The sequence below is a fragment of the Lissotriton vulgaris genome, chromosome 3_2 (assembly GCF_964263255.1).
Source record: "Lissotriton vulgaris chromosome 3_2, aLisVul1.2, whole genome shotgun sequence".
NCBI lineage: Eukaryota > Metazoa > Chordata > Amphibia > Caudata > Salamandridae > Lissotriton > Lissotriton vulgaris.
This window is the reverse complement of record NC_141690.1, coordinates 194,884,386-194,903,795: the sequence shown is the minus strand read 5'-3', so window position 1 is coordinate 194,903,795 and position 19,410 is coordinate 194,884,386. Positions and strand designations below refer to the sequence as shown.

The 19,410-nt window shown below is 41.7% G+C and overlaps 1 protein-coding gene across 1 annotated transcript in view; it reads right to left on the bottom strand.

The window, feature by feature from the left end:
- Positions 1 to 1,827: 1,827 nt before the first annotated feature.
- NELFA (negative elongation factor complex member A) overlaps positions 1,828 to 19,410 on the bottom strand; it is a 213,899-nt gene continuing 196,316 nt past the window's right edge. Inside the window, exons 10-11 of the mRNA XM_086964207.1 lie at positions 11,381 to 11,480; positions 1,828 to 4,393 (exon numbers count right to left, since the gene is read on the bottom strand). Coding sequence (XP_086820333.1) covers positions 4,209 to 4,393; positions 11,381 to 11,480 — 285 coding nt within the window. The 3' untranslated portion in view covers positions 1,828 to 4,208. The remainder of the gene's footprint in view (positions 4,394 to 11,380; positions 11,481 to 19,410) is intronic.

The following is a 19,410-nucleotide window of genomic DNA, read 5'->3' as shown; positions in this document are numbered from 1 at the left end:
GGATTTTTTTAACTGTAAGGTATGTAAAGCCTGTCAACAAGCTACCAACAAAAATAGCTATGATTCGCCATTTGATCGCAGGGAACACAAGATCAATAAACTATTCACATGTAAGATGGAATATGCCGTCTACATGTTAATGTGTCCCTGCAATTTGCTATATGTGGTAAGCACGAAGCTTCACGTACACAAAAGAATCATACAGCATCTACGGGCAATAGGAAATCAGGATAATACCTACCCTGTAGCTAGACACTTCAAAGCCAAACACAATTCCAGGAGTAGTGAGCTCAAATATTTTGTTATTGACTGTGTGCAGGCTAGCAGACGAGGTGGCAACAGAGAAGACAAACTACGCCGCATCGAAACACAATATATAATTCATACCAAACACCCCTCAGGCCTCAATATCACTGAAGATCTTTACACTGGTCTTTAATATGGGAAACGTGATGGCCTTTCTGCTATGCTACTCTGTACAGATTTTTCATGGGATTTGTAAATTATTAAGCATGTTTTATTACTCTTAATTATTTATATAGACCTTTTATCAACTGTTCTATGTTATTTATAGTTTTAACGATAGATTTATACTTGGATTTTATATAAATCATAGGAATTCCTCCTTTTAGCCATTTAACAACCATTTTAAGGTTTTTTTATAGGCGTATTTATAAATCCTATGATTATATGTATATTTATTCCTAAGTGGGTATTGATTGTTGAAACTTATATAATGAAAAATGATGTCTGATTTTTAAAACATGCGTTCTTTTGCACATCCTCCTATGTAAATTCAAGTGGCAGCTTGGTAATATGGTTAGCACAAAGGGTCAATAAGGTATTTTACTGTTATTATTTCCTATTTTGATGCAAGCCTATCTTACCATTGGCAATACAAACCTTGGATAAGACATTGAATGTAACTTTGCACAGGCACTTTACTCTCTCCTTTTCCGAAAATTAGCATATTAAATGGACATAAACAGCATATGGGGCTCCATACTGTGTCCATTTAAAACCTAGGCAAATGAAAATATTGTAAAAACATACATTTTTACAATACCACGAACATCAGAAATATCACTGCACTATGAACATTAATTATATTACTTGTTAATCTTTATTTTTACACATACTGTTTGTTTTTGTTTAAAACACTATCACTATTTACTTAGGACAAAAGGTTTTACATTCACATATTTATAAACTGTGTTCTGCTTTTTTTTTTTAAATTGTCGAACTCCAAACAGGAATTTCTGCAAACTCAATGGTATGAAGACAGAGCTCGTGTAGTTTTTTTTTAGTCAAAAACTCTTCTATTCCTATGCTATCTGTAGGCTTAGTTATGTGTTGAATGTATTTAAACCAATGTCTGGTGATTTACTGTGTCATGTGATCAAGAGCTCTGTGAAGCGCAAAACGCGTCGTGATGACTGGGAACACCACTGCTGAATAAATCACTTTTTGCACCGAAATTGGGTTCGTGTCCGTACTTGCAGCCTGGAGAAAGTCTGCGCCGTGCCGGATTATCCCTGGAAAATATAGGAGAGGTGGAAATAAATCTCCCTTACTGCAGCCTTCTGGGTCCGTGTCTTCATTTTTGGCAGGAGTGTGCTGATTGAAGATTTGAGTGTTATATATATATATATATATATACACACACACAGAGAGAGAAAATATGACTGCTGATGAGTATCCCCTGGATGAGAATTTTTGGTTGTAATCCTGTGAGGTGATGAAGAGGTAGATGCATCCAAAATGTAAGATTTAAAGTGAAAAAATCAATACATGCTATTTTGGTCAAAAAGGACTTCACTCGTTATCTTTTTACGGTTTCATTAGAAAATCTAAACTTTTAATGTACATGTTTTACACTGAAAATACAGAAGACAACATTCCATTTTTTACATCTGTACAAAAACACTGAATAGAAAAATTATGGACTATGCTAAAGCTATAGCATATTTTACAAAACATTGTTTCGTCAATGGCACCAGATTCCAAAAGGGGTATAGGTTCACAATATTAATTCGGTCCAGTCTTGCTATGCAAACATGGAATCAACCTTAAACTATTCATCAGCCAGCAGTATCAAGCCCTTCAGCCAGGCAATGGTCTCAGTTAACAAAACATGAAATATTATTTGGTACTCTACGAGTCAAATGTTTTACCAGTGAACACAATAGAAGTGTCAAATCTACATAAATTAAGTTACAGTGTGGGGCTCATCCAGATCTGCATACTGAACAACGAAACAGTAGCTTAGCAAAAAACAAATTAGGCATACCTAAAAAGCAGTGGTAAGCCTTTGAAACCAATTAGATGATTCAATGTAATCTAATAGAAGAAGGGATTCAGAATGCTGGTAGTGGTGAATATACTGTATTGCAAAATCTTGCAGTGGCATACCGTAACCTACTTTTTCAATGTACATAAACCAAAGCTGTAACCTACCAAGATTCCGCACTAACAATCGACTCAATTTCGAATTTATAGGTGCTTCAAAATTAACAAACCATAATTTCACTAGGGTGCTCCAAGGAACATGGGGTATTTAATTGACATTGGTCAGATTACAATTTTGTGCATAGGCTGACATGTCTATCACACCTGTGCTCAAGTGCAAGCAATGTTAAACTAATGTAATTGGTGAGATTATTTCTAACCCAAGAACATTTACTCCCCTTCTTTCTATAATTGTCAACGCGGATATTTTCAGAATATTTATGGGTGAGAGTACTACTGATTATCAATGTATATAGGGACTTAAGCGTCTTAAAATATACCTAGTTCAGTTCATCATTTAGGTCCATACTGGAGAATCAATCTAGAGGTTTCCATACATATCAAATGGAAAGTAGTATCTTTTCACAGTAATAACACCGAGCATTAGTTACTCTTGCACTAGAAAGAGTATGATGTAAACTTGAAGATGCTTTCAATTCCATACAAAAATAACACCACTAGCAACATCCTTTACATGAGTCATAAAATGTGTTAAGGAATCCCTTTCTCCCAAACGAGTTTGGTATTGCTCTTGGATAGCAAATGTGGGGAATATATACAAGTTTCCAAATATGAGTTACAGTGGTATATATTTGAGGGAATGCATATCTCTAGTGCCTTGGCCTAAACAAGTTCTTAAATGGTTATAAAATTGGGCAGAATGGCGAAGATCGTATTTTAAAACTGCAATTTATTTCAAGAACAAATTAACATTTTGGTTAAACTCCCATGTGTGTGGGGGCTGCGGTTTTTAGATTAACACTGCCTAAAACAAATTAGACAAATAAACTAGACAATTCTAGAGTTACTTGTTCTTTTAAAACACTTCTTTAAAACATCTAATAAAAGCCACTTATTTTTTTTCTTACACTACATACCCACATAACTATGTAGAAAAGAACATAACACTTTGCACAACATTAATGCCATTTCTGAACAGCCTTGTGTGCAGAGGAATGATTCTTGGGCATTTAAGGAGCTAGAAAAAGCTCAAGTACTTGGCACAGAAAAGTAACTGCGTTGCTACAAATGAAAATGTGTCACCCAACAGAATCTCCAAACTAAATTCTTGAATAAGAGTTTTAGTTGAGATACTAAAATGTGTACACTTGTGCAAAGATGCTAATCTAAACCAGCTTCAGGTCAAACATGCCCTAGGTAAAATGGAATTGCTCCATTAAACAAAGAAGCCCTCATCAACTTGAACCTCCTTGTGCGATTATAGAGTTGACAATCTTTTTTTGCTCAACAAATTACAGATGCCAACAGCACCAAGTGGAAGAAGTCCAACACTGGCATGATACAGTATAAATGTCAAGACACCCTGCTCCCGCTAAACAAAAAAACATTACCAGGAATACTGCAACAGTTCTAGTCAGCAGTATATTATAAATAAACTTATATTTAACCATGTTTCCAGGAATCTGAAATTGCACTTTTCAGCAGAAAATTCTCAACGTTGAGGTCAATATTTCACTGTAATGAAGTTCCGCATGCACGTCGTTCGTAGAATATCCACTCTATCTTATTATGGAGATGATCCGCTTATTTGCTCCAGTGACTGGATATAACCGGGTTAATTTCAATTTTCTCAGGAAACTAAACTTCAAATGTAGAGCCATTTTATCCACTGCTTATGCCTTGTACCTGGCTGAAGTTTTTATTCTCAATTTGGTCCACAGTAAATTTCAGATAAGTCTTTAGGACACGTTGGTTATAGGCTTGTACTTCTTTAATCTGGTCCACTGTCCAGTAGAATAGTTCATTTCAAATACTGTGTCCACTAGCATGGTGGTGTTGCCTGTGCCGTCTGCCTTTGATAAAACTTCAGTGTGCTCACTGAGCTTAATCTGAATTATATCACCCTGTTCTGGGCAAGGATTCTCTGCGTGGGAAAGAAAAACATTAAAACTCAAATGCACATATCTCAGCCCAACAGTCAGAGGATAAAATCAAAGTTTGAAACAATGCTTTTATGAAATATTACACACAGTACATAGGTATAAATTAATTTGAAATGGACTATTGAGAATGCAAAGTTTTCCGTGGTATCATAATTGGCCAGTAACTTGATTTAAGGTATTCAAGCTAAACTGCATATGGCAGTTTTTAACTGAGTTTATTGGAGCCCCGTCAAAATGCAGGAACATTTTTATGTTTTTAGAAAGGAATGAGACTTGCCATCCTTTACCTATTACGTACTTCCAAGAAAGAGCAAACATAGCTCTCCAATTCCCTCTCAAAAGCAGAGGTAATTAGAAAGGAACAAAATTCAATATTTTCTCCATGTTTGTTTCAGGTATTCAATTAGATTAAATATCTACTTACCTGTAGCTACGCTGATGGTACATTTCATAGATTCACACGCTTGAATCATTCCCGGTAGTTGAGATGGGAATCTTTTGGTAACCTTCCAAAAGGAGCGTTCTTCATAATGCTTAAACGGGCAGAAACACTGTCACTTTAGAAGGTAACCAGTGTTCAAAACAGAGCGAAACTTGACTCCAGCAGAATGAAGCACTCAGCTGTCCTTCGAACCTATTGTTACTGTTGACACCAGTTACACTGGCATTAGGGCAGTTTTATCCAGAATGATGGCACCTCAGAGCAAACTGTTTCGTTCTCTTCCCGGACTTTGACTTCTACTGAATGTAATTTCTCGGTTGAAGAGAAAGAAACCCTAGCTGCCACATGGGGTCTCGAATATTTCAGAACATATGTTTGGGGGGGGGGGGGGGGGCGCAGATTCCTCCTTCGTACTGACCACAAACCATTACTAAAAGTTCTGTCACCTGGTGGAACTAGGAAAGGGTCAGCTAGACTAGCTAGCTTAGCCTCCAGATTGCAGAAGTATAACTTCAACATTGAGTTTATTTCTGGATGACGCAATGTTCAAGCTGACTGCCTGTCGCGCCTGCCATTAGACCTCCAGCGACGAGATTCAGTGGAGCTCTGGTGTAGTCAGTAGAGAATTATGGGCGGAAGCCATGTCACAAGATGAGGTCCTTACGGGTGTCCTCAACCTCATTCTTAAAGGTAGACGTAGGGAGAGTACCCTACCCACCAGTGTTAGACCCTTTTATGCTGTCATTGACTAACTATCCACTGTCGCTGATCAGATTGACATGCGTGGCGACAAGATAATTCCCCCGTTTGGCATCCGTAAAAGATTATTCAACTTAGCCCATGAAGGACATCTAGGGCAGACTGACAAAAAAACGTTTGCGGAATGAATTTTGGTGGCCAGGAATGGATAGTGAGGTGGTTGATTGGGTTGAAAGATGCAGTGAATGCAGAGAATGCAAGAAGAGACTTAAGGTTGGACCCTAATCTGTCTCGAGTTCCATCCATGATCCTGGTGTGGTGTGGCATAGCATTTGCCTTGACTTCATTGGACCCATGCCAGGAGTCCACCCTAGCAAAAGATTTGGCATGGTTGTAATGGATGTCCACTCTAGATGGCTTATTGTGTACTTGCTTCCAGAGATCACCACGAGAGTCACCATTAAAGTGCTGTGCACCATTTTTAAAGAGGAAGGTTTTCCCACAGTCCTCATTACGGACAATGGCACCCAATTAACTTCCACGTAAATGTGTGAGTTCCTCCGTGAGTGTGGCATCAAAGATTCACTCACCACACTGTACAATCTCCAGTCAAATGGTATTGTGGAAAACCACATGATTAAAGGGACTATTGGTTTGACTTTCACCAACAACATGGACAATGATGAAACCTTAAATGAATTAGCGTGGGCTTACCGAACCACTGAAAATTCTACCACTGGTGGTATTCCCATTTGTTGCCATGCGAGGTAGAAAACCTTCTTCCAAACTCGTACCTTCACGGGTCAGAGGATTGTTGGAAGTGAAGATTATGAGTGGCAGTGACAAGGGTACCCCCCCCATGCATGCTCACCCTCCCGTACATTCCAAAGACAAATCTTCTGTCAATCTCCTTGTTGGCGACTGGGTCAAGGTCAGATCTGTTCGTTGGATCAAAGGCTTCTGTAAATTTCATGGTCCTTTCAAAGTTCAGGAGGTGCATCCTTTGTATGTTGTGTTAGCCAACGAGGAAAAGTGGCACTTACGCAGGGTGGCCAAGTATCGCTCACGAGACAACCCTTCTAAAGCGATGGTCAACAGGAATTTCTGTTCGGGATACATGTTGGCCCACAATCCGAATGGCTGCAGCTGGGCATTTTTTCTTTAATGATTTCTTTGCGAGATCAGTCCTTGCCTTTTGAGTAAAAGATTTGTTGCGCTTCGACTGCACATGCCCACCTTCTGGGTCAGAGGTGGGCACGAGCACAGAAGAGGGATGCTGCAGCCGAACATACACTATCACAATGCATTCCTGGCTTTTTCACGCGGGTCTCGTACATCGTTTAAATACCATTTTTGTGTTTCTAACAGCACAGTGGGAACAATGGCAACATTCCAGGCACTACTTTTGATTTTTTACGTAATTAATTTTTTTTAATGCGCCATACCGCGCTTCAGCCATCCTCTGTGACACAAGTAGACACCGGATGGCTCTAGTCAAACGCATCATCTTCCACGGCCCCCTCTGTCCCATCCTCCTGAGTACCGCTGCTCTGAGCCCAGGCACCACCCTATATCACTAATATACAATGAGACCCAATCCAAATAGTGAGCAAATGAATTCTTTGTCACCATTGACATCGAATCCCTGTACACTTGCATTCCCCAGGACGCGGCGCTGGTGGCAGCGGCCCGCGCCCTGGGTGACCAGGAATGGTTCTATGACACTACACAGACATTCGTGCTGCAGTGTATTGAGTTAGCCCTTACTAAGAACTACTTCTGCTATAAAGACCAGCTTTATCTCCAGGTGTCTGGCACCTCAATGGGGGCTACTATGGCACCCAGCATAGCTTGTATCTATGTTGGACAATTCGAGGAGCACGTCATCTATCATAACAACAACCCCTTCCAGAGCCAGATCCGGCTCTGGAAGAGATATATAGATGACGTGTTTTGCATCTGGTCAGGAACGGAGGAACTCCTGTTGGAATTCCTTAACTGGCTGAATGCACAAGATGAGAACCTTAAGTTCACTTGGATATATGACAGACACAAAGCAGTGTACCTTGACCTTGACATTGAATACAGCATGGGCACCATTAACACCTGTGTACATCAAAAGCCCACAGACAGGAATTCCTTGCTCTCGTACGATTCCTTTCACCCTAGAGCTTTGAGGGACAACTTGCCCGTAGGGCAGTTCCTGAGGTATAGACGCAACTGTTCCAACACCAGCACCTTCCTGGAACAATCTGAAGTATTGACATCTAAGCTGACCAATAGGAACTACCCTATGAAGGTAGTAAAACAAGCCAAAAAGAGAGCTCTCAACACCCCTAGGAGTGCTCTTCTAGAAAAGGTTATCAAGAAGAGAGACGACTGTATACCTGTGGTCATGACGTTTGATCCTATGGCCACAAAAATCCGCCAGTCCATCCGCAAGCATTGGTCCATTCTGTCCAACAGCGATTTCCGTATGCCACCCCCGAGATTTGCATTTAAGAGGGCGACCAACTTGAAGGATAAACTTGTACACTCAAGGGCCCCCCAGGCACTAACTGATCATAATTCCACTGTACCCAAAGGCCACTTTCCGTGTGGGACATGCTCGGTATGTCCACTCACTAAGAAAAGCAAAAGTGTGAGTCTCACATCAGGGAAGGAGTGGTTCCAAAATCAGTTTAGTAACTGTAACTCCACACAAGTGGTATACAGGTTAACGTGCCAGTGTGGATTGCAGTATATAGGTCTGACTTCGCGCAAGATCAAAGTGCGTATACAGGAACATCTGAGCACAATCAGGGCAGGTAAATTAACAACTAAGCTTGTTCAGCACTGTTCTACTGAAAAACACACCTTTCAGTGGACAGTGCTTGAGAAGATCACAAGCTCCCCCCAGAACATTGATGAGATCTTGTTGGCTAAAGAATCGCGCTGGATCTATAATGAGAAAACTGATAGAGTTGGGCTCAACGAAATCATTGAATGGAACAGGATTAAATTGTGAACCTGGGTCTTATGTTGAAATAAATTTCCATTCCACCTGCCTTGTCCCACACTGGGACCCCCTCTATGCCTTTGGGTCATGCCTCTCGGCCAAATTTGGGTTCACTATCTTCCAGGCTTATTAAGGAGTGTTTCCGTGTACATTTGCTCAATCTGTGCCCATAATCTAGACTCTATAGATGCCATATTAGATGCCCCTTGAGGGTTAGGTCCTTATCCAGCACAGCACTCCCTGGCTCTGTGATATTCTGGAGTTACCTTGGATCTCATTACACTATTTTCAGTATGCTTAGGGGGCTGAATTGCATACAATATGATGTACTTGGACAGGTCCCTATCCAGCTCAGCATCCCCTTGCTCGGTGACTAATTGGAGTAATTTGTGGGTCTTACCACACACTTTTTATACATGAGGGTGAATTGCAGGCATTCTGGAGCATTATGTCCCTGTCCTCCAAGCCTTGTTCTATTACCTAGTATCCTTGCCAGGGCACCGTTGCAGTAGTATAGCACCTTACACCCTAGATAGGGCTGTGTCACTGTATACTTCTATAGTGATTGAAGCCCTTTGACTAGGCTAAGATGGCCGCCACGCATGGAGACGCGATCACGTGATGTGACGCGATGGGCGTGGCTTCGTCGGCGCTGCGTTTTTCAGTGCTTCGGGTGGGGGCTACCGACACGGCTGAGGAAAGGCGTCTTCCTAGTTTGTCACGGTGAGACGGGGATCTTGAATCAAGCGCCAGGGAAGTATGCTTTTGATTTTCGCGCTTTGGGCTAAATGTAGTATGTTTGAGCCCGCCGGCTCTGCGTAGCCTCACATGCTCATATTGGAGCGGGTCACGATCGTGATGAGTAACTTTCAGTTCGCTCTAGCTGTATTATTGTTGACCTGTGGGTCGCTGTGGTTGGTGCGCTGCATCATGGTATTTACAACCAGCGCCCAAGTGTTGGACCTTCACTAGGGGATTAACCCTTGTCAGTAGTTTGTGAGATCATCGTTGAGCGTGTGTGTCACTTTGTGCTCAGTCTGGAGCACAGGTGTAATCTATATGAGGTGCTACGGGGCACAACAGCACAAGGGAAACTACAAGTGTGTATTTGTTTCTTCCATTTCGCAGATAAAATATTTTTATCACAAATCAAGGGGCACACTTACGTCTGAAGTATCTAGGGTCCCCATTTGATACCGGAGTGGCTGGTATGCAAAGCTTTGCTGCTCCTGGGTAAATATTCCTCACACTACCACTCTGTACATACCTTCATAGTATACCTCTGGCCAGCCTGAGTCTACATGTTTTTAACTACGTACCGGTTCTCCATTGACAGCACATTACAGAACTGAGTGTCCAAAAAGAGTGAAGTGGCAGCACTTGAGTGCAGCCCTGATGAAACTGCTCTACGCTATACAGCAGTGAAACATGTCGGCACTGTAGGTAATGGTATGCATGACTAGCTACCAGCCTTTTTAATAATCAAGAGCATGCGATCACCACCCTACGAATAAAAGTGGATAAGGGATTGGTGTGTTGTGTGTGGTTTTAGGCACTCTACCATTATGTTTGTGTGTGTTTGTCACTAGCAGAGTTTTCTGCACTTCACTGTAGCACTTTATACGTTGTTTGTTTTGGACACGTCTTCTTTCCTATCACCTTTATTTCCCCGAGGAGCGAGTGACCACCGATGATGAGACAGGGGCCTGTCTGGAAATTGCATACCAGTTACCCCGCTTGGTGGTGTTTCCGTGAGGGGTCACTTGCTTCTCGCACATTTTTCCTCTATTTAGAGTAAGGTCCAATGTGTGGTGTGGACTGTTGTGAACCACTACGATTTGGGTCACTCTGAGCGTTTCGTTCTGTTGTGTTGTCTTGGAGAACAGATATTTTAAACAAGGCAGAGCAAAGTGCATTATCTCATTATAATGTGGATAAGAGAGTAGTGGGGAGTGGGATGTATTTGACCCCCCATGTGTCACTGATACATTTGCTCGCTATTTGGATTGGGTCTCATTGTATATTACTGACTGAGTGGAGGGCGACCCTTTCCGTATTCCCTCTAAGCTCCATTATTGTTTGACCACCCTATATCACCACAGGAAAGTTCTACGGGTCACTCATTTTTTTTTTTATTGAAAAGCTGCCTTTGAGGTCTTTGAGCTGGAAGGAAATGGAGGTTGTAGCATGCGCGAATGAGGTTCGGAGGCGCCTCAGAGTTGCAGCTGCCACTGCACTCATGGGAGAACCAGTACTGCAGCTGGTCGCAGACATGCAGGTTCTACCGCCTGTAATAGGCGCTTATGCGCTGCTTCTGGGTTTCCTGTCATGCGCTGCTTTTTGTTACCCTGTACTGTGGAGTGCAACTATGTACCGTGGGCAGAGACAATAGTATGATGGTTCTACTAGGTCATTAACAATGCTACGCCAATAGCTCAAACTTTCAGTAATGCGAGACCTATTGCATTATTATTTGCAACTCCAATAGCTGACACTTTCAGTAATGCGAGACCTATTGCATTGTAAATGCTTTTTTTTCTTACTTCGTAAAATGCAACCCAAAACCTGTTGGTCAGAAAATACATATCGCAAAGCCATTTGGCTCAAATTTCACATACACTTAAAAATATCCCAAAAAACAAAACCCACAATTTTTTTATGCCACTGGTGAGAATTAACACCAAAAAAATTAACCCACAGCATCAACCTTGAACTCTTTCAGCAAAGCAAACTAATTGTATATTTTTTTTCTCCAAAGTGTCCACTGGTTACTTCTCATTTGCATTTGCTGTCCATAAAATAAATAGGTCAGAAATCCTTTATCCATACCTCTAGAACCTGCCATGAACCCCAGAATAAGAGCCTTCTCTGGCCTGGTTACTTTGTTTGCAGTCTTGAACATCTCCTGTGCAGCAAACATTTGCTCCCGCTGTAAACATAACACATTTATTAAGGAACCTTTTTGCATTAAAAACATTTTACAAGTCTGAATCAGAACATCTACCATATAATTTAGATTTCATGATTTGGCCAACTAATTTCAAATCAGTATAACCAAACATTCAAATTGATAAGAAGTTAGTGGTTACAAATCACAGCCCTGCTAGCTAATGTGATCATTGTTCTACATTGTTCTGTTTAAGCAAGAAAACTGATAAAGGAAAAGAAAACATCCAACATCTACAGACAAATATTTTTGTTAGTTTACCAATTGTTTGTAAAAAAACGTTATATAAACATATGTCACATCAATACATAAATTCTAAAACATCCTTTACAACATATCCACCATTAGATGTGCAATACATCGTTCCCACAGGGTTTAACTACATTGTGCTTTTCAGTTGCTACAAGTAGATCAATACAAAGGCTTTATATGAATATTTTTTTGTCATCTATATTCACATGGCATGCCACGAAGTTCCTTTGAATTTTCAGATGTGCAGGGTGGGCTAATCAGTATTCCCAGTTCTCATTTTGTTAAAACAAAGTGCAGCACAACCCACCTCTGGTGCGGTCGAATAGTGTAGGCTGCCAAATATCAAGGCTGCCTAGTTTGATTAAACCCCGTCCCTTACTCCCTGCATCTTAACTTCCTATTTCACCCTTGCAGGTTCTTTTTCATTATTGCTTTCCCCTTTGGTCACGGTTTACCTATCGTTTTACCCTTTTCTCTTTCCTGTCCATTTATGCTGGGTCAAGGTCTGATGATGAAAAAGATGACCGGAACAGCCACTGGCAAACACCTTCACAAGTTAAGCAACGGCTCCCTCGACTCAATGAACTTTAGGAAAACCAGTATCACATGCTGAACTATTTCCATCTCTGGTGTAACAAGCAGCACAGCCTTTATATCAAAATACACCCATAACTCACATCTAAAAATATTGTACCAAGTTCTCCTTGCACTGAGTGACAAGTTCATATTCAGATAAAGTTAGTGCAATGCATGGCTTTGCCCCTTTCCATAATTCACACAACAGGCATAGCTGCCAAGGTTTCAGAATGCTGTGTGTGACATTTTTCAAAGGAGTTATTCTCTACCGAGACGACACCAGGTTCGAGATCGATTCAGAATTTTAATTTGAATAAATACGCTGTGCAAACGTTGATTCTACACGCCGTTTCCACGATCTGCCTAAGTGATTAATTCCGTTATAAGCAGATACGCGGTTGAGACGCAGACTGAATCCACATGTCGCATTACTTTGATTTATTCACTATTCTCAACGTGCAGGTTGTCAGTTCCTTCCAGTGAAGACTCTTCTCTGAGAATTATAAGGACCAAGACAATATTCAGGGGGTTTCTACTCTCAAAAGACTGAATTGTCCTGAAGATGGCCTTAAGGATTTAACCATCATAAGGTCGAAACGTTGACTTCTTTGTCCACATCCTTTTGTTGAAAGAACTTAGTCACAAGAATCATTGTCTCAAGTTATGCAAGATTCAATGTTAAAAACTTTCTAAGAGTGGACTACAACGCAAGTGGACGTGACAAACAATTCATTTTTTCCAGTCCATTTGTTCTTGATAAATTTTTCTTATTGTAAAAAGTACCCTTCTTAAATCAATATATATATATATATATATATATATATATATATATATATATATAGAGATATTACTTTATTAACTCGATAACCGTGTAGCTTTTTCTTCTTCTTCTCTTGTTTTGAGTATTATATACCATGTCTAAATTTATGTGACAATTGAGAATAGCAGCAGGTTTCAATTTAATTAAGTCGATCAGAAGTATAAAAATATAAAAGATAGATTACCTGCAATTTAATCTTTGAAAAAATTCCCTTGTCAGCACCTTAATAGAATCACATTTTTGCCCAAGCTCGCAAGGGTATATTGGGTAACCCACCCCTTACATAACTATTTTCATAATTTCAGCGTAATTATGAGTGACATTTGAAAGACTGAGTGACACTTTCTCGCGAGCAAAATCAAGCAATGAAGACAAGATAAAACATACAATATCAGAAATTACACCCATCTGAGCAACAAACTCCAAGAAGTTAACTGCTGCAAAGTACCAGAAATGGAAAGGTACTACCTAGTGTCCTTATAATCTGAAGTGGCATTTGAGCTCAGTGGAACTGACTGGTGATTGCTTGCCTATGATGCAATTAGAGGAAGACTCCAAACAGCAGAAGGCATCATGTAGAGATGGCAGGCAATGGGACATCCACCGAAAACTGATGGCTACAAAATCGGTCTTACCTCAGCACACCCCAGTCCCGCCCCTCCTCATTCAGGTTGGGTACATCGGTGTGTTCGATCACGATGCTGAATTGCACAGTAGCTCCATCGTCATTAAAGCCTGGCAGGAGTGGTGTGGGGCATCAGCTGCTACAATTTGGTATGGCATTACATAAGAAGGCAAAGCAAATCTGCTGTGGTTTTTTTCTGCATTCACGATGCAGAACATGGTGGTGCTGATCATAGAAAAATTAATGGCTTCTGACTTTGGCACTGGGAGCCAGGTTCGAGTCTCGGCGAACCGCCCCAAAATCTTGTGACAAACAGCAAACAAATGTGACCTTGTAATGAAACTGAGGCGCAAATATAGCCCTTCAATGTCATCGGGTCGCACTCGCGCCATATAAAAAGAATTTCAAAAGAAAGCACGCCCTGGGAGAAAAGTCCCAGTGTGTTTCAAACACTGTTTGAATAGCGGACTAAATAAGGCCCTGCCTGAAACCTCCTTTGCAGTAAGGGTCTCGTGAAAAAGCCAACTGAATATCCACCATGACCGCGTGGCACAGTAGTTTGGGGAAAACTGAAAATAGTCAATTAAAGTACTCACGTTGTTTGAGAGGTGAAGTCCAAGTTGGGCAGGTGGCTGCAGGGTCAGCAGTGACAGTTTCGCAACACTCCAGTAGCTTCGCAACTCAGTAGCTTAAGTGTGAATGAGGCCGCAATTAGTTTATTATTTAGAAATAGTGAAGGCGGTTGCAATAATTTCAGCGGGGATTAAATGAACAGCTGAGCAACAGGCAAGGCGACAGCCCGGGTTGGTGGGAAGTGCCTGCAGCAGTATTGTGAACGGGGCCATGATCAATTTGCGGCGCCACCAGCAAAATGGCCAGCATGGAGGCGCGCACCTTCCTCAAAACTCCGTGCTCCAGCAGCAGGATGTGACATCCCCCACGGCGCCGCAAAGTACTAGTACAACCTGACTGGGTTCGGCATTCTAATAAGTCCGGTGTCAGGGACGCGCCGCGGGGGAATGATCACAATGATAAACTGTGATACATTTGAAGCACTAGTGAAGGTGAGTGAGTTGTGAGGCTGCCAGTAGTTCCTGACCTCACATCGCGTACGCAGTTCAAGACACTGGGGGCGCGGTGCACTACTGCTGCCACACTTTGTGCTTTCAGAGTCACAGTAGATATGCGTGGCAATGCATTTTAGTGCAGTAATGCGGATTACCATACAGGAATGCATTTGTGTCATACCTGATTCAAGATACCAGACAGGACTGTAAAGGGATGCTACATATACTTGCACTGAATTTGCAGCAAATGGATAGGTGCAGCAGATTTAAATTGTGCTCCAATTTACCAGAGTTAACAAAAATGTAAAAAATGCCCAATCTACAGCCTCAAATACTGAAGTAACCCTCCAACAACCCATTCTCCATTCACTGCAAAACCTGTTCTTTCCTTTCTTAGGTCTAACACTATATCAGTATTAGCCAACATCACCCAATGTTAGCAAATTATAAACATGCCAAGAGTAGCAACTCAGTCAGATCGGAGGACGCCTTAACGGCGTATAACCTTTTAAGGTATTGAACTTATCAGTCAGAGCCGTTCACCACACCTGGTATTCCGATTTGCCACAATCAGCTTACAAGCTATCCATATTTGAGCTCTGGGAAAAACTGAATGGAAACTGCTGTACCTGCTATTATGGAGTTGCTGCTATACTGTTAGTTGAATCTCATTAAACAAGATCTTTACAGGAAAAATCTGATTCTTGGTGAGTCTTCGAAAGTACAGCCAGCATGTATGTATGCATGTATGTATGTATGCATGCATGCATGCATGTATGCATGCGTGCATGCATTCAGAATTTGCACATAGTTGTACCAATCAACTATCCCCAGGAACCAATAATGCTTCACTATGGCTGTAAAAAAATGTATGATTTTGGTCTACATATTTAATGGCAATAAAAACTTAATCCTGCAAATCTAGTAAACACTGAAGACCAACTACTGATATGGCATCATGCAACAGCAGGTCTGCTGTGAAAAACATGGGAAGACAATCGGGTATTAGTAAGATATTATGAAACATTAACTCACCTCTACTCCTTATACTGCATTACTGGTATTATTTATGCTTAGCTTAATGCAGGAATCCTACCTGAGGGTATGGAAGTAGAGTAATCTAAGGACCCTCAGGAAGTTCTATGATTTCAAGATGATACTAGAAACACATTATCGGTATACAACAATGAAGCCAAAAGAACTTTCACAGAAATACACTCTTCTCGACATGTTATTTGAGCATCTGCAGACACCAGAAACAAAATATTTCCCACTTAAACACATATGAAGACCTCATAGAAAAAAAGCTCTATGCCTTAATGTATGTTTGGAAGGCTCAGGTGGAAGTACTGTAGGTAAAGAGGTGCCAGAAGGTCAAGCGCAGATGACAAGGTGGGGGTCAAGATGCATGGTTAATACACTGGTACTAAGGTCGAGAAGCAGGGAGAAACCCATCCCATATGGTAGGAGGATGTGGTTCAGATAGCACCACTGTTTTGGATAGTCTTGAACAATTGTATTGTATTAGGTACTTATAAAGTGCACAACTTATCCCCTAAGGGATATCCCAGTGCTAGACCTTATTACCGGTTCTGATCGTGAACCTAAAGAGGGTATAGCCATGTCTTCAGTAAAATGACAACAGATCTGACAGCACGTAGATTCGGAGGTGGAGGGGGCGTGGAGAAATACAAGATTGTTCCAGTGAATGGAGGCCAAAAATTATAAGAACAGCAACTCATCCCCGACTTTTTTATTCTTCTACATAATATTAAAGCCTTATACGCCGACCTGAGTTTCTGTGTGGGTTTGTGGAAGATGACTATTCAGCAATAACGTAGGGCAGTTTCCGTAAAGTGCTGTGCGCGTATCACACATTAACTTGAAAACAGCTTGTTTAAGTACCGGAAACCGATCCAAACATTTTCTGCACCTCCAAAATAGCAGAATCTCTGATTTGTAAGCATGCAGTTTTTAGACAAGGAGTATGTAGCAACTATGCAACCTCCGAAAAGCACATTACTAAATTATCCTTGGAATCATCATACTTGTCATAGGAGATGATCAGGTGTGTCCTCCGCATATATAATCTCAAATCCTTTTTCCGAGTGACTGCCAGTGGTGTTAGATAAACATTAAACAATGTGGGCTAAAAGAAGAACCCTCGGGAACTCCACAGTGCAAGTCTTTGGGGCTGAATCTAAAAGGCGTAAGCTGTACTGATTGAGAGCTATTGCTTAAGAAAGAGTAGAACCAATGCAAAGTGAACGTAGACCAGTTTCATGTAGCTTTCAACGTAGATGCTGGTGAGACAGTAACGAAGGCTGCTGACTGGTCTAAAAGGATTAGTATCTCATATTTCTCTTGGTCTACTAAAGACCTAATATGGTCAATAACCGCAACTAAGGTAGTTTCAGCTCTGTTTTATGATCCAGGAGGTTGCTGCTCTCCAAGTATTGGATTATTGGAGCGTCAACCAATCGCTCAAACACTTTAGAAGAATGAGAACAATTGTTGCTTCACAAGTTCATAGGAGGAAGATTGAACAAAGACGCTCACTTGCACTTTTTCTCCAGTCTATTAAAAGGGCACGTCGCTTGAAGCGCGGCTCTGGGAATCTGGATGGATTATGTTACTTACCCTGTAAGCATTTGTTCTTGGCATGAAGAGCTGTAGATTCAAATGCTTACATAAATCAACTCCCTTGTTAGATTGTTTTCCCGCAAGTGGGTGAGAATGGAGTAAGTGTAGTATAGAGATGTGCATGCGTATGTAATGTAAATAAGGAGAACTGCAACAACCATAGGTGTGCGGGGATGAGGGAGGGGCCATGTGAATCTACAGCTCTACATGCCAAGAACAGATGCTTACAGGGTAACAATCCATTCGAGGCATGTGTGCTGTGAATACACATGCTTTGCATGTATTGTATAGCAGTATCCTCCTAAAGCGGTGGCTAACCAGTGGGTGTTGCAGTTGTTTGAAAAAGTGTTTTTAGCACTGCTTGTCCTACATTAGCTTGTTGATGTGCTAATACATCCACACAATGTTTGGTAAATGTGTGAGGTGTAGACCATGTAGCTACCTTACATATGTCAACTGAGGGAATATTACCTGAAAAAGCCATAGATGCTCTTATTTTGCGTGTACAATGTGGTCTAGAAGGTATAAAGTCCTTTTGGCTTTAACATAGCATGCTTGAATACATTAAACACCACACCATTGGATGCGCCCGGAGGCGCACAAAAACAGCTGCGCTCCTCCCGCCTCGCGAAGCCCGGGCAAGGGCGGGCCCTCTGAGGCCCTAAGAGACTGGACTGGACTGCACTCCCTGCCAACGTTTGGCTGTACATATTTGTGTTCGGCCATTGCTACTATTATTGACTCACTGCTTGTTATATTATTGATCTACTTTTGGGGCGATAGCTAGTTTGTTCTCTTTTACCCCTCCCTATTCTAGTTGTTCCTGATGTCAACACGATCAGGGAAAGTGTTGAAGGGGGTGGGCGGCTCCATTAGCGGGACAATGGACCAGTTTATTACAAGGGCGTTCTCGGTTATCGAGAAGGAGATTGCTATTACTGAGCGTCTTTCCCGCGAGCCTCTCTCCAACAAACGCTTATCTTTGGGCCCTATAGGTTTAGCCACTTCCCCTGTTCAGGTGACTGAGGCTTCGAATTTGGATTCCCCAGGGGTTGATGACCATAGAATCGCTGCTATAAGGAAAAGTTTGGATGGGTTGTCTGCTACTCTAAAGCCCATGGTTCTCACTGCCCCAATTCCTGAAGAGAGGACGGTTGACCCAGTTGTACCCCCGGTCTCCTTGTGTCCGCTTACCCAGCAAAAAGAGTCCCTTGTTGGTAATGAAATAGCTTTGAAGAGGACAGCTGGTTTAGTTGCTTCCAAAAGGAAACGTACAATAAGCCCAAGAAAAGGGAGAACCATCAAACCTTCAAAAAAGCCTAGAACTTGCCCTAAGAGGAATACGGGTAAAGTGGTGCAGGGCAGGGAGGTAAACGAGGGTCTTAAGAGTCCAGAGGGTCGGATGGGTGAGCCCTTTATTGAGCAAACATCCGGCCTTAAGCCTGCATTCCCATCCTTCTACAGGGCCCCACCCGGTTACAGGTCCCGATCCTGACATTCTCTCATTGGCTCAGATTGAGCATCTTATGAAATCCTTGATCCTTCCAGTCCTGCAAAGAGTAAAGGGTTTGGAAGAGAGGCTGGATAGTTTTGAGCAAACCACCAGGGACAACTTTTTTTCTCTCAAATCCCTTATAATACTCCACTTCAAAACCAGGGAAGCTGGGCATGTGGTGACTTGGTCCCCTCAGAGTACGTCTATTCAGGTAAATGTGTCTGATCAAATCTCAATGCTGGGGGGCCCTGTCGTGAGCACAGCAGTATCTCCCTTAGGGTCTACATCCGGCCTTCCTAGAAAAGCTGTTCCTAGTGCCCATGATCAACCAACAGTCCCTGCAAATATTACCAATTCTCGTACTACAGCTAAAAGGCCTTTGGCTCTTGATAAACCTAGTTCTATACATAGCTCGTCTTCTGGAGTAAACAGCA